Source organism: Eubalaena glacialis, chromosome 19, assembly GCF_028564815.1.
Source record: "Eubalaena glacialis isolate mEubGla1 chromosome 19, mEubGla1.1.hap2.+ XY, whole genome shotgun sequence".
NCBI classification, from domain to species: Eukaryota; Metazoa; Chordata; class Mammalia; order Artiodactyla; family Balaenidae; genus Eubalaena; species Eubalaena glacialis.
The window spans coordinates 21928697-21945119 of NC_083734.1; the positions used below are offsets into that span (position 1 = coordinate 21928697).

Genomic DNA, 16423 nt, shown 5'->3' on the forward strand with positions numbered 1-16423 from the left:
AAAACTAATAGGAAAAACACAGACTGATGTTTTTGACACCAGTAGGATTTTGGTATAAGTTTTGTTTGTGATGGGAATCATTGTGTACTATTTTTACATCATTCTGTTTTGACTCCTGACTAGCAGAGCTATCGGTAAGCTATATGACCTGTAGCATTCCTTAGACTCCCTTTAATTAAATCAGTTCTGGAAAATGCCAAATAAAGGAGGTGATAATTCTAGACAGGAGCAAAGAAATGTGTAAGCTTAAGATCTATACCTCTAATTAAGAGAATGTCTTCAGATACTCAGCTCCAGTTTCAGAAGCAGACAGGTATATTTTAGACTGGTCAGATGGACCTCAAAGGGGCTAACCCAGAGCAGTGATTGTGAACATTTGTGGGGGTTTTGGGGTTTTGCATTTAATTTTATTTTTACTTGTTTATTTATTTTTGGCTGCATTGGGTCTTCATTGCTGCGCAGGGACCTTCTCTAGTTGTGGCGAGTGGGGGCTACTCTTCGTTGTGGTACGCGGGCTTCTCACTGCGGTGGCTTCTCTTGTTGCAGAGCACGGACTCTAGGCTTGCGGGCTTCAGTAGTTGTGGCACTTGGGCTCAGTAGTTGTAGCTCGCAGGCTGTAGAGCGCAGGCTCAGTAGTTGTGGCACACGCGCTTAGCTGCTCCGTGGCATGTGGGATCTTCCCGGACCAGGGCTCAAACCCGTGTCCCCTGCGTTGGCAGGCGGATTCTTAACCACTGCGCCACCAGGGAAATCCCATGTGGGTTTTTTTTTGTTGTTCTTGTTTTGTTTTCGGTCTGCTTGGTGGCCATGTCAAGACTTTTCCTTTTCTTGGAGTCAGGCAGACTTGGTCCCTTACAGAACCTCAGTCTTGAGTTCTTTCTCTGTACTCCTGCTTTTGTAGCATGTTGCCATTGGATGAAGGTATTTCCTTTTGGTATGCAGACTCAGCTCTCAAACTTTCGACTCAACCTGGTTCTGCAGCAGAGCTCATGCAACCGTGCTGAAATCCCTTTAGCCCATAAAATAAGTCACCATGAAATCACTACTTTCCATCCAATTACTGAATGAACAGTGCAGCGACACATTATTTTGTAGTTCAACATGAACTGAGCCTATTTCAGTACTACTTCAGGCATGATAAAGCACCCACTCTGTGGCGGTAGCCAAATGTTAATGTTATTCTTAGTGCCATTTAATGTGATTTAGATTGGGGGCTGGGGAAGCTTTACCACTAGCAGAAATTTTAGACTTGGGTATCAGCTATGGACCTTTAGGAAAATTCTGCTCAATTTTCAGCATTTGAAGTGTTCTTTTCCTGAAATTGGCACCTCTCCTTCATCTTCCTGTGTCCTGATTTAGTTGGTCTATAGTTGACATTATTTCCTTCATGGAGAAAATAGCAGCCTCATTAAGGCAGTCCTGGGAATAACGGGAAATGGACAGCTCCAAAAGACACTTAAAACGTACACAGTATTTAGACACCTAAGATTGAGATTAAAGCCATGCCTTATGCCTCTGGCACTTTTCACTCACCTCTCCCAACTTACTGGATAACAGATATCACTGAAGTTTTACAAGTCCAGTTTGACTGATTTTGTACCCTACCTGATTAGTAAGTATTACCAAACAGATGAATCTTGTCTGACTCCAGATGATATCAGCAACCGAACTGAAATGGTTAGTGGCTAGTTCAGACCAACATGACAACGACATTGCTGTGTTTTGTTCAGCTTTCTAGCCTTCCCCCCGCCTCCTCGATTAATATCTGCGTCATCCTGCTTGTCGCTGTAGATAGGAGAGGCCCTCACTGGGGAATTGGCTCCCATCCTTGCTGACATCTCCCTGTTAGTTACTCTTGCCCAACACTGTGCTGTCACCTGTGTCATATTTTCAGAGAGGAAGATGATAACCTCCCTTAGAAACTTTTCAGTCAAAAGGAAAGATGCTGAATAAAGTCTGAGTAAGCTATAGTTTTGCTAGTTAGAAAACATATTGAAATTGTCCTTTCCTTTTGCTCTCTGGACATAGCACAGTTATGTGAACCTTTTATGTTTCTGGCTACATGTCTCTAACACCCTTTGGATTCTGTCTCTGTAAGATCAAGAGTTCTTGATTCTGGGTTTCAGCTGAGTTGTATTTGATAAGCTGAACATAAACAAAGGATTATCAGAATTACTTTTCAGTTTCTCTTACATGTTTTTGAATAAAATTGACAAGCAGCATGGTGGGGAGGAGTGGGGGGAGTACATTTAGATCCTGTCCAGCTAAGATAATATTCATATAATACTCAAATATAATAAGAATGAAATCTAAGAAAATAAGGGCTATAAATGGGCTTTATTTCCTTTGGAAATAACACCACTAGTGAGTGCCTTTTCTCAATGCCTTTTATTGAATGTAGCATATTTGATAATACTGCCATTTCTCTTCCAGTGTGTTTTTTCTTTCTTGCCATCGAGTGCCAGCAAGGTCCATAAAGAATTCCATCTCTTTCAAGCTTCAGTTGTGAGATAGGCCAGAAGGGAGGAGAGTGGCTGGGGGGAGGATATGTAAGCCCATCAGAAAGTCATAAAACTAAATCAAAACCAGCATCAGGACAAGATGACAAGAGACATTCTGCATCATTCCCTTCCTTAGAAAGGGTTTTTCTTGGACTTCCCTGGTGGCACAGTGGTTAAGAATCCTCCTGCCAAAGCAGGGGACACAGGTTCGAGCCCTGGCCCAGGAAGATCCCACATACCGCAGAGCAACTAAGCCCGTGCGCCACAACTACTGAGCCTGCGCTCTAGAGCCCGTGTGCCTAGAGCCCGTGCTCCACAACAAGAGAAGCCACCACAATGAGAAGCCCGCGCACCACAACGAAGAGCCAACGCAGCCAAAAATAAATAAATTAATTAATTTATTTATAAAAAATAAATAAATAAAAGGGGTTTTCTTTCTGCTTAAGTTCTAGCTTCCTTTTCAATTCAGGAGTTAGCTCCAAAGTAATTCCTGAACATATATTCTTGTCTGATTCCAGATCATAGTTAATTCTCTAAGGCAATGGTTTTCAACCTTGTCTGTACATTAGAATCACTAGGGCAGCTTTTTAAAATTCTGATGTCCAGGCTACAACTCAGAACAATTAAATCACTATGGCTGGGATTGAGACTCGGGCATCAGTACTTTTAAAAATCCCCTTCCCCTCCACAGTTATACACACGCAGGTGGTTTATTCCATTGTGTATCTAAGGTTGAAAACCATAGCTAATAGAAGACAATTGAAGTAATTATTAGTAATCTTAGAAAGATTGAATCTTACTCTAAGAAACCTCCAGGTTTTTGTGATGGAGGAATTGAAAACTAAAGACTTACCATAATCAGTTTGCCTTTGCAAACTTATTTTCTGTGACTTTTTTTTTTAACACATATCTACCGTGTGCTCCAGTCTAATTAGACTACTCATTCTTCTTTTTTTTTAAAAAAAAATATTTATTTATTTATTTGGCTACACAGGATCTTCATTGCCGCATGCGGGATCTTTGTTGTGGCATGTGGGATCTTCGTTGCGGCATGAGGGAATCTTTTAGTTGCGGTGTGCGAGATCTTTAGTTGCAGCATGCAAACTCTTAGTTGCAGTATGCGAGATCTAGTTCCCTGACCAGGGATCGAACCTGGATCCCCTGCATTGGGAGCATGGAGTCTTAGCCACTGGACCACCAGGGAAGTCCCTACTCATCCTTCTTGGTCATGCTTTTATTCCTACTTCTTCAGCCTTTGTTCAGGCTATTTGAGAAATAACCTCCCCCATTTTTGCATTCTATAATTTCACACTACCATGTCTTTGAAGCTTCTTTTCATTATCCTTCAGCCAAAAGGAGGCTCTTCTATTCAGAACTTTCTTTTTTTGCTTTAGTATATTCTGTATGGTTTTTGCATTCGTGTTTTGTTTTTTTGCCAGTTTGCAAAGCCTGGATCTTGTTCATCTATGTTTTCCCCTCATCGCCCGGCATCTTTATAGTCCCCATAGTACCTTATGTCCAGCAAATGTGAGTGTGTGTTTGAATAAAAGGAATCTCATGCTTTTCAGATGTCATGCTATGGATGTGTGTTATTCTAGAAACAGGGAGAAGGTAGGTGTGTAATATCTTTTCTATTTGCTGTCATTCTTTTCCAGTTATTCGAATTCTTGGTTGTGATGACCTTTTTATCTGTATGCCTGTGATTTCTCGCCCCACGTCCAACCAGTAAATAGTCTTCAGGAACCAGACTTTGTAAATGTTGGTTCTTTGAGGTTTGGAGTGTTCTGTAGCTTAGTGCAGAACATGCTTATTCATGCCAGTTATGAAACGCCTGCCTGGGGTTTTTTTTCTGTCGTGGTGGAAATAAGTCCCATTATTTTTCAGTATATATATTATTTTTGAGATTTTGGCAACCCAGTTTTATATATCTGTCCATTGAGAAGGTAATAAATCCCCTCTCTCAAATCCTGAAGACAAATACAATTTTTTTTTTTTAACACAGCCACAGCCTAGAGCTCTCCAAGTTTCTACCACTAAATGACAGACAATAAAGGAAACTGTGTTTTGTAAAGCAGACAAGGCATTTGGTGATTCAGAGGGGAATGTTAGATGCACAGTGAGAGCTAGGGAAGTAGCAGTATAGAATCGTAGCACAAAAACGTATTGTTTGCTTTCTGAATAGCACCATTAGTTGTGGGTATATATGTTTTATGTTTTTTCATGCTAGCTATTTTCAGCTTCAGTTCTTCTTTAATGCTTTTGTCCTGGAATTCAGGGTGAATTATATCAGAGCCCTGACGGGAAAAAGAGGCAGAAGTAAGACCATGTGGAATTATTTTCCTGTCACCTAGCTAATTGTGTTAGTCTAATTCTCCAATAGTTAGCATCCTTTTAAATGATCTACTCCAGATAAATCACAGCATTTCTCCTTAGCTGTATTGACTGTGGGAGAGATTTGAAGAATTGCATGCCTTCGCATTTCCTACCCAGATAGGATATCTTCCTAACCCAGCCGTTTGCTCTCTTAGGAAAGTTCTAAACTCTAAAAATCACTCTTGTTCAAGCTATAATTTTTGAAGCTTGAAATTGCAGCTCACTACTGGTTTGGTTCCCACTTTCTCAGTGGGGCGGCAAGTTTTGTAGTTCAAAACACATTTTAGTTTTTCTTTTTTTTTTCCCCCCTTAAATTTCCTTTTAAAGAAAAAATAAAACATATTCAGAACATTACGACTTAGAGATATAGCTTCTTGGAATATGTAAACTCTTTAAATCCTGTTTGGGTTTGTGCCTATGTACCCCAGTGGAAAGACTGGATCTGAAACATCCCTGAGATGTCCCAGCTCCATCTTCTTTCCACGTTTTCTCAAAACTCCCACACACCATCACTTCCCCTACTCAGTTCCCCTAGGTTATATTTCTTTGCAATCTAGAATTTCTTTAGGCTTTGGGAGTCAAGTTGAATAGCATGTATTCCCCGCAACTTGGTAGAGCAATTTACAGATTCTATATGGGCATCTAGTACTTAGCTAAATGAACTCTACCTTTCTCTCCTCTCTCTCCTTTCTCTCTTTCAGCTTGGCAGTGACCTTGGCGGGGGCATTGGAGGAAGTCCGGCAGTAAGTGCCATCGGTTTTTTTCACCATGGGATGCACTGCCCCCTGTTTGATGCCTTTCCTATGCACACGTTCTCAGACCAGCCACCGCTGCTATCTAGCCCTGTACACCAGAACCTCTGTAGCAGTGTATGAAGAGTAGAAAGTAGCGTAGGGTTACTTGGAATCTTTGGGACCATACACCACATGTGGTGTAGGGGTCTCTTTAGGGATTGGCGCTCTGGTGTCTACAGAGTTCTTTGTCTTCCTGACATTAAAGGGCTAAAGGAAATGGAACCTCCCATCTTGACGAGAGAATACTCTTTTCTCTTCTGTCGTCTAGAAAGAGCTTGAGCGTCAGCTGGACTCAGAGTGAGACTCTCCTCGTATGTGAGTTAGGGGGGTGTGAGTATCCATCTCCCCCAGGAGAGTTTCCTACTAGATATTTATGCCTAAATGGGGAAATAAGACTTGCCTGGGCCCAAGTGGAAATGGAACTGCTGTCTAAGTTGGATGCTTCTCCTTCTTTCTGTAGAAACAGATTCCCCCTTCATTAGGGTACCTGTAGGCCTTTTGCACAGAATCATGGAAGCTAAAATTGGAAACAAACAAAAAACTTTGGATCACTGTGTTCCTGATCCTACTGATTACTCTCTTGATAGAACTTCTAAAGAGTGTGTGTATCTTTTCAATGATGAAAAATAACCATGATGATTTGAAGGACAAAGAATATATGAATTAAACGCCTAAGAATATTGTAATTATGGTGTGTTCTTATTGATTTATCAATACTATTAAAATATATAGCAACATTTTAAGGACTATTAATCAGTTCTTCCTGATCTCCCTGCTCCCCTTCCCTTTTATTCCCTGCAGGTGGGACAATCCTTCATCCCATCATCAGTGCCTGCAACCTTTGCTCCTTCACCTACTCCTGCTGTGGTCAGCAGTGGTCTGAATGACCTGTTTGAACTCTCCACGGGGATAGGCATGGCACCTGGTGGATATGTGGCTCCTAAGGCTGTAAGTAAAACAACACTTTCTTAGTGGACAGGACCTAAATTATTTAGCATCTGACATTTGTGTTACTCTCACTGATAATAAATCCAAGGTTGGGGCTCTTTTTCTAGAGGATTTACGAGGAAGATGAAAGGCGGCCTCAAACCTAGCAATAAGAAGCACCATAGCATCCTTATTAACCATTTGTATAATTAGACTTAAAATTGGAAATACTAAGTATTTAGGTTTTGTTCTTTAGTTCAGAAATATTGCTTAGCTTGTCAACACTGAAGTCAGTCTAGTGTAGATCTGATATACAGAGCAACAGCAGGAAGAAAAAGACATAATAGACAAGTAACATTTTACTTTGCATTCTTTCCACTCTCCTTTTTCCATTGGTACTGCATATGGATTCTAGAGTGCCATTGCTCAGATTTGGTTGTCATGCATTTTACTACACCTTTTTAGAGTTTTGATTTAGGTTAGTGTCATTGGTGTCCCTCTAGTCTCAGCCTCACTTGATGTCATGCTCAGATTGAAATTCAAAAGGGGAAGGGGAAACTCCTTGTAAATGAAGCATATTTCGGCCCTTGGGAATAGTGCCTTCCAGGCTAAGCTATGTTTCTTTTAATTTTGCCTTTCTGAGGGGCAGCATGCCTGGTTGCTTTCTGAATTCTCTGCCTGCTCATCCAGCTCAGTGTGGGGAATCCCTGCTGCAGGTAGTAAACCAGTTGTCTGTCCCAGGAGTCTTGTCTTTGTGTACACACCCATTACATAGAGTAACCAGAAATATGATTCAAAACTGATCTATAGTGTTTTGGCACAACTTAGTAGCTTTGTTGTAAGGTTACTGCATTGGATATTATCCCCACAGACTTTTAATTGATTAAGAGGTTATCTAACGTACTTGTTTACTAACATTACAGTAATACCTAGAAATGACAAATTTAAATAATGTTGAAAGATCAGGTGGAAAATTAAGTTTCCCTCTGTCCCCACTTCCCCATAAGTAGCCACTATTAACTTTCTTCTGTGTCCTCGCAGAAGAAAAAAAGATCATGCATATACCTGTATGTTTGTATCCTTTAAATACTGTCAGTGGGATATACTGTTTTGCACCTTGTTTTTTCTCTACCACAGTCTTTTGAATGGCTGTATCCACTTTATTGATGTGTACCACAACATATTTAATCTTTCTCCTGGTGATGGACATCTAGGTTATTCATCTAGTCCTATCCCCGCCCCCTTTTTTGTTATTATGATGTTACCATGAACATTCTTGTTCACGTGTATCATGGTATATTTTTGTAAGCATATCTATAGGATAAACTTGGAATGTGCTTGATCATTTAAGCATTTAAAAATAGACATTACAGGGACTTCCCCGGTGGTCCAGTGGTAAAGAATCTGCCTTCCAATGCAGGGGTCGCAGGTGCGATCCTTGGTTGGGGAACTAAGATCCCATATGCCACCGGGCAACTAATCCCACGCACCACAACTACTGAGCCTGCATGCAACAACTACTGAGCCCGCGTGCCTCAACTAGAGAGCCCATGTGCCACAAACTACAGAGCCCATGCGCTCTGGAGCCTGTGCGCCAGAACGAGAGAGAGAAATCCACACACCACAACTAGACAGAAGCCCACGTGCCACAACGAAGAGCCCACGCAGGAACAAAAAGATCCTGCGTGCCGCAACGAAGATCCTGTGTGCTGCAACTAAGACCCAACGCAGACAAAAATAAAACAATAAATTATTTTTTTTAAAAAAGACATTACCAACTTACCCTCCAAAAAGGTGACATCAAATTATATTCTCCAAAGCAGAATGTAATAGTGCCGGATTCCTTATATTCTCCTTCATTGAGTATTACTGACTTTTTGAATTTTTGACCCTCTGATAGATGAAAAATAGTATCTTGTACTATTAAATAGTGTCATTTTCTTCTTTTCTTTTTCCTTTTTTTCCTGTAATGTGGTTGAGTATATTCTCTTGTTTACTAGCCACCCAGTGACTAATGGGTATTCTGTCTTTAGTCAGGACAGTTCATGAATTCCTGTTGGTTTTTTTTTTATATATATATATAAACTGGTACAGTCCAGGAGTATCACAGATTCTGGGGCCAGAGGTGGGTCACGAATGAATTATATAGAGAGAATAGGCATTCAGATTACTTAAACGACATCTGAATACTTAACTATTTCCCAGAGACTATAACGAAGGTTAAAAATACACATAAGACATGGTCCTTGCCCTTAACAGATTACTGATAAGGAATTTGGTAATGATTTTTAAAAGTCTTCAAATATTGTAAACATGCGATTTTCATTAGATCAGTTTTTTCCCTTTTAAGACTTTTACCAAAGCTACTAACCAAGGAAACCCCACGTTATGCTCATTGGAATTTCTCCTTTCGCCATGGTTACCCAGAGACTATTTTGGGGTTTGTGTTTCTTTTTTTGTTTGTTTTTGGCTTTGGTTTTGGGTTGGGTTTTTGTTTTGTTTGGTTGGGGTTTTTTTGTTTGTTTTTTGATTTTTGGTGGGTTTTTTTTGGTTCTTAAATAGTTGAGAATGATCTCAAAATTCAGCAAATATGACTTTATCTAGAGCCTTTTGCATTTGGCTTGGTATTTATGGTATAAAAATCACCTTAGTTGCTTAAGGAAGTGAAATCTTAATTTCATCTTTATTCAGAAGCGTCCTGTCTGGTTTCATTGGGCTTTATACTGTGTTTCAGGTCTGGCTGCCTGCAGTAAAAGCTAAGGGCCTGGAGATTTCGGGAACGTTTACTCACCGCCAAGGGCACATCTATATGGAAATGAACTTCACCAACAAAGCTCTGCAGCACATGACAGACTTTGCAATTCAGTTTAACAAGAATAGGTAAGAAATCTGAGTTCCCCAGCTCGATCCTGAGACAGCAGTGTACTTTGTGTCCAACAAGAGAGTGTTCCATTTAGCAGTGGGTAAAAACTCTCGTGTTGGCAGATGCTTGATGTAGAGTGAGCGGAGGCTCTTGCACATCTGTTCAGTGGTCAGCTTCAACACTGGAGGCCCTAGGGAATTTTGCTGGGAAAACTCATCCATATAGAATAAGAAAACTGTCTTTGCCATTGTAATCATACCTTTTCTATAGTGTTTTGTAAATGAAATCACATAGTATGGAGTCTTTTGCATTTGGTTTCTTTCACTTAGCATAATGCTTTGAGATGTTTCAGCAGTCTGTTCTGTTTTATTGAGTAGTACTCCATCGATGCTTATACCATGATTTGTTTACACTTTCACCAGTTGGTGGAACTGGGGGTTGTTTCCAGTCTTATCTTTTATGACTAAAGCGCCTGTGAACATTCACGTACAGGTCTTTGTGTGGATATATGTTTTCATTTTTCCTGGATAAATACCTAGCAGTGGTATTGCTGGGTCATATGGTAATACGTGTGAATGTTCCAGCTGTTCCATATTCTTACCAATGCCAGCCATGCTTATACATGTATAGTAGTATCTCATTTTAACTTGAATTTCCCTAATGACTAGTGATATTGAGCGTTCTTTTCATAATCTTATTGACCATTCTTACATCTTCTTTGGTGAAGTATCTGCTCAGATCGTTCCTTTTTCTTTTTAATTGATTGTCTTATCATCAAGTAATAAAGTTTTTTATATATTCTGGATACAAGTCCTTTGTCAGATATGTCTTGCAAATATTTTCTCCCAGTTTGTGGCTTGCCTTTATTTTCTTAACAGTGTTTTTCAAAGAACAAGTTTTTTATTTTTTGTTTTATTTATTTTTTTCAGGGAGATTGCGATTGACACATATACACTGTTTTTTTTTTTTGGCTGCGTGGGGTCTTCGTTGATGCGTGCCAGCTTTCTCTAGCTGCCGTGATCAGGGGCTGCTACTCTTCGTTGAGGTGCGCGGGCTTCTCTTGTTGCAGAGCACGGGCTCTAGGCGCGTGGGCTTCAGTAGTTGTGGCATGTGGGCTCAGTAGTTGTGGCTCTCAGGCACTAGAGTGCAGGCTCAGTAGTTGTGGTGCACGGGCTTAGTTGCTCCGCAGCATGTGGGATCTCATCGGACCAGGGCTCAAACCCGTGTTCCCTGCACTGGGAGGCGGATTCTTAACCACTGTGCCGCCAGGGAAGCACAAGTTTTTTATTTAAATAAAGTTTACTTTACAATTTTTTCCTTTTTATGTCTTTTGCTTTTTGTGTTCTGTTTAACAAATCTTTGCCTGACCCACAGTTACAATTTTTTAAGTGTTTTTTAATAGAAGTGTTAATAGATTTAGCTCCTACCTTTACCTTTTAGAATTCATTCTGAGGTAATTTTGGTGAGATAATATGTGTAAAGTAAGAGTCAAAGTAAACTTTTTTTTCTGTAGTAAGTCTTGAAGTCAGATAGTATAAACCCTCCTACTATGTATGTTCTTTTTCAAAAATTGTTTTGGCAATTCTAGGTCTTTTGCCTGCTGGAATTTTGCTTGAGAGTGCAGTGAATGTGCAGATCAGTTTGAGGGAGAATTGGCATCAAACAATATTGAGTCTTCTAATCCATTAGGATAGCATATCTCCCCATTTATCTAGGTCGTCTTTAACTTCTCTCTGCAGTGTTTTATAATTTTTCGTGTACAGATCTTGCACATCTTTTGTCACATTTAAGTGCTTTATAGTTTTGATGTTATAGTAAGTAGCATATTTTAGTTTTTGGTTGTTGCTAGTATATAGAAATACAACTGATTTTTGTACATTGAACTTGTATCTTAAAACTTTATTAAACTTACTTATTAGTTCTAGTAGCCTTTTTTTAGATTCCTTATGGTTTTCCACATAGATAAATCATGGGAGCAAGATAAAAAGGGCAAAAGGGTTTTTTGACCCATAAATGTTGATACCAAAATGAGTGATGTGTCTACTCAAAATCATTTCTTTATTACATTTGGGACTCTAAAGTGTAGTTTATCTACCAAAAGGAAAATGTTTCTTCTGCTAGTCTGTGACTCTTGAAATTGATACTACCTATATAAACTCAATAATTATTTTATAAATAATAAAATCCCATCTTCCTTCCTGAGGCACATTAGAACATAAATTCATTATAAATTTATATCATTAAGTTGTTTATTTGTTATACCTAAGGGCCTACTTTTCCCTTTCTGCTCCATCTTTTTAAAATTGTATTCTTATGTTTCTGAGACGTAAGACATGTCTGTCTTCCCTCATATATTTTTGGGTTTTTTTGTAACTTCAGACTCAGGCTTTTCCCATCTCTTTACTATTCTTGTATTATTATTAGGCAGGCTTCTCTGAGAAGTCAAACTGGTGGGTACTCACTGCCTGCCTTAGGTGAAGAAAATGGCCAGATTTGAGTCTACAACTTATCCTTTGGGGTGTTGTTTGGAATGTTTAAGCCAATCAACTCTGCTTTACTTAGACTGGCTCTTTCCCAATGATTGTATCCTGTGTAAGTAAATAAAGAAGAACGAAAATGAGAGTTACCAGTAAATCATCCTCTGGTCTGGTCAGGCAGGTTGTCGAGCAGGTGCATTAATATCATTATACTTTACGGGGTGGGTATTCTTAAGTGTTCTTTCTCCCAAAGACTATCTAAAGGAAGATGTATTTTAAAAAGATGCTTATCAAACCTGTCCCTCTAGTGGCATGATAAACATAAGAAACTTTCAGAATCAGAGCATTAGCAAACCAGTTCTGTACTTATGAATGTGTTCTCCTTCCTCAAATCTTTTTAATGGAAAAAAGAGGTTATGTTGTAACTAGTGTTACAGCAAATTAGAATTGGGCACTTTAGTGCCTGCTATTCCTTATGTTTCCTTCAAATGGAGTAAAAAGCCATTGAAACCTAAAGATGTGGCTAAATCCTGCCTCCTGATTAACCTCTGGGATTTCTTCATCCTCTCTCCTAGCTTTGGTGTCATCCCCAGCACTCCTCTGGCCATCCATACACCACTGATGCCAAACCAGAGCATTGATGTCTCCCTGCCTCTCAACACCTTGGGCCCAGTCATGAAGATGGAGCCTCTGAACAACCTTCAGGTTAGACTTTTACTTCACTCAGGGGGTACAGGTTTATATCATGCCAATTTTATCTGTAAAGCAACCCCTCTCTTTCTTGTATTAGATTTGGTCATGGAATAGGGTTTGAAATAAATCTGTGGAGAAGACTTTTATTTTTCATTAAAAATACACACAAAAGTCACGCATTGACACGGAAAGTTATTTTCTTTTTACTCAACAAACAAATGTTTCAAGGTGTTATGTACAAACTTTTTTTTTTTCTTAAGACTTTCATAGAGAATTTGAATGTCACAAGAATAGATTTCAGTAGAGCTGTGTGGAGGTCATCTTTGAACACACAGCCATAAATAGTTGGGTTATCTGGATTTAAATATGATAAGTGTGTGGTGAGTGTAGCAGCATCTTAGAGGAGCTCAGAACTTTATCAAGTTTATAAGAGCCTCTCCATCTTGAAAATATTGAATTTTTAGAATGCTTAAGGTCCTAGCGTAGAGTATCATTTCGTTTTCACCACTTTGAATTTCTCTTTGAAATATAAGCCTTTTGGGGTTCAAGCAACCTGAAGGCAGAGTAGTAAGCATGTAAGCTGAAGCTGTAGCAACCCTCAAGGGATAAAATACAGATATAAGCCCAAGAAGTTGAGGGTTTTAATGCTCACAAGGACAGAAGAGACCACCTTGGGCTGACCTGAGATGGGGAACTGTAACTGATCCCTGCACAAAGCTGAGACCCTGGAAGGGCAAGTCCCTCAATGAAAGGGGAACGAGAAAAACATTTCCACAGGGGCAAGTGATGAGAGAGTTCTCTTTGACCTGGGTTCTAGGCGACCTCTTGTGAGAAATCCAGGGCCTGAATTTATACTGTGTACGTGAAGAATTCTCCAAACCAGTAAATTAATGTAAAATTGGACCAGAACTGGTGAAACCCAGGGTACCTGGCAGAAGCAATTGCAAAATGGCCTTTTTGCAATGGTTTTGAACTTTAAGGCCATCAGGACTCCCATCTGAGAAGAAAATCTCTACTGAAAGTCAGCTCACAATTTAACCAAAAAAAAAAAAAAACGAGGGAAAGATGCACTGTGACTGACAGTCAGAAGATGCAACAAAGAGGATTGGTACCCCCTTCTATCGAGAACTTGAAATGATAGAATAGTATGAATGAGACTGTAAGATATGTTTTAAATGATGAGCAAAAAATATCAACCTTCCACTTTCCAATCAAGACAGGTGGGATCCCATTGCTCAGTCTCCTGGAAATACCAGTGTGGGATACTAGTACTTATGGTGAGACATCAACAATAAAATTACTTAGAGTTAAAAGTAGCATTCTCCAATAGTTTAAATACCAGCGCACCAAGCCTGCTTGCCAGTTGACTAACTACCTTGCTGCCTCAGCAGTTGACTGCTTCTTTCTCCGCAAAGGGTGTAATGATTTAGAGTGACGATGAGTGAGTCACAATATAACTTGGCTCAGTCTAGAAGAACAAAACAAGGATTTCTGTGCAGAAGGAATTGGCTGTGTTGCTATAATGAGACTAATGTGTTAAGGGGCTTTTCCAGCACAGAATCCTAAAAGAAACTAACTAACCCAAATTTACATCGCCTCTCTTTTCATTGAAATCTAACCTCCTGTTGGCCCACAGAGCCTCAAGCCAAATATTTGAGGACAGTCAGCATGGGTGCGAGAATGCTTTACTTTAGAATTAGGAAAGGGAATTTGGGTCACAGAAATGAGGGCAAATTTCCTACTCTTAAAACCAAAAGGAAACAGTAAATAAATAAATGTCCGTTTACGTCCCTATTTGCATTTCCATTTCACATTCAGTGAAATGAACATCCCAAATAGGAACCCTCATAAAAGAAATTGAATCTTAGTCCAAACCCCTCCCTCAAAAGTATTGATATGATATTAGGACTAGCAAGTTTTCATTTTCACAAACGTGACATCATAAAAACAATCTTAAAAATTTTCTGTCTAAGCAGAATGTAATAAAGCAGTTCAGCTTCTCTAGGGAAAACAAAATTTCCATCTGTAGTCAACTATTGATTCTCCATGTTTTCCCCATGGATTCTTTTCTTGCAAGGATGTCATAATAATGGCTGTTTTCTCATTAATTGGCATTGCCCAATGGAGAAGATAAGCAAAAACTTGAAAAGAGGTGAAGTTTTTTTCCCCCCTATGAGCAGCTCTATTTAATGTCTGCTAGTGCAAGGTGAAACTAATGACTAGCTTAAAGTGGTGGGCTACTTTAGATTTCAGCTTCCATTCTGCTCTTGTCCTTAAATTCAAGAGCTCATGCAGGAAAAATTAGTACTTTTCTAGTACTCCAGACCAGAAAATCAGGAAAGAAAAAATGGGGGTATAGGAAATGAAATTTTGAAAGCAGTGTGGGTTGTAGCTATTTTGGCTAATTTGATATCAACATAGGACGGATAAATCAAACCTAGCCGCCAAAACTGTAATGTAACATTTAGTACAAAAACTTTTCACTAAAAACATCGTCAAACTACTTATTGGCTTATAGTCTTTTTGAAACATTATTGAAAGACACTGTTCCCTCTTAAAATGTAAAATAGGTTATACCTTAGATACCTACTAGAAATTTGAACCTAGAAAATTTTTTCTACTGTACTAATAATGTTGGTCGTAAAAGCCTTTGTGAATTCAGCTTATCAATATTACACAAAGTAAAGCTTAGCTTGCCCCCGTTGGGAGCCTCTCTTGAGTTTATTTATATCATATAATTATATTCCTTAAAAAAAGAATTGATTCCCTCTATTTAAATAAAACAAAAACCTTAACAAATGTCTAAATGAATTTTCTCTGAGTTTTCTCTGACTTTGATATCCTTGTTTTTCATTTCATCTGTGTCAGTTGCTTAGAAACATTTTCCCAATATACTCCTTCAAACTTGATACCTGGCAGGTGACTGCTTCTTCAAGTCAGTGTCTGCAAAAAGACAGTAGAACAATGATATAACACGTGTTTATCCCAATCTTTGTATAGATGCTGTAGTGTTCTCACAGCTGCTTGGCCTCCTTTTTCACCAGGCTGTAAACTCTTGTGAGAACATGGATAGCACCATTCTTTCAAGTTTTAATTTTATCGGGATTATAAAAATACAGTTTAGAGTCAACTAGTTCTATAGTTAGCTAAGAAAAACCCAGTCCCCAGCCTTCTCTCCCCACTTACGGCCGTCATCTACATACATATTTCCAATCCTCCTATTTTCCTGATAGAGCTGTCTTAGAATTTGCTTTAATCAGTGTTCATTGTTTATGTTATTATGATTATATATACTCCTCATAGCTGAGCTATATAGTGTGATTATTTTTTTCTCCATAAAATTTTTTATAAGTAATTAGATATTTACCCATTAATACCTGTCTTTTTATTTGTTTAATTTTTTTTTTTCTTTTTAATGAGATCAGTTTATGGATTATAGTATGGGACAGACTGGGAAGGTGCCAGGACCTATAGTGATGAGCTTCCCAGGAATAGACCAACAAACAGACAGGAGTGGCCCAGACAGACAGACAGAAGGACAGGGAAGCAAAGCCAAATGGGTAAGAGGCCTAGGCCCAGCCTAGCAGCTGTGTCTGGCCTCCAGATCCAGCTCTGCCCTGGGGACCTGGGGGATGAGCAGGGCTGGCAGGGGCCTCAGTTCTTTTAGGGCCCCCTCTCCTCACTCCCTCTTACCCTCACCAGCAGGCTGGGACCTTTGACGGGTGTTGTTTCTGGGGCTAGGGAATGGTTGGTCTGGAGTCGGGGGCAGAGGGTCAAGGCTCTTGGAGGCTCCCT

The 16423-nt window shown here is 39.4% G+C and overlaps 1 protein-coding gene across 5 annotated transcripts in view; it reads left to right on the top strand.

The window, feature by feature from the left end:
* AP2B1 (adaptor related protein complex 2 subunit beta 1) overlaps positions 1-16423 on the top strand; it is a 117985-nt gene that overhangs the window by 67320 nt on the left and 34242 nt on the right. For 4 of the 5 annotated variants that reach the window (XM_061176694.1, XM_061176692.1, XM_061176693.1 and 1 more), the window contains 4 exons: positions 5576-5617; positions 6470-6616; positions 9330-9475; positions 12511-12640. In XM_061176694.1, the coding sequence (XP_061032677.1) occupies positions 5576-5617; positions 6470-6616; positions 9330-9475; positions 12511-12640 (465 nt within the window). The remainder of the gene's footprint in view (positions 1-5575; positions 5618-6469; positions 6617-9329; positions 9476-12510; positions 12641-16423) is intronic. The other variant, XM_061176696.1, reaches the window with a different exon arrangement.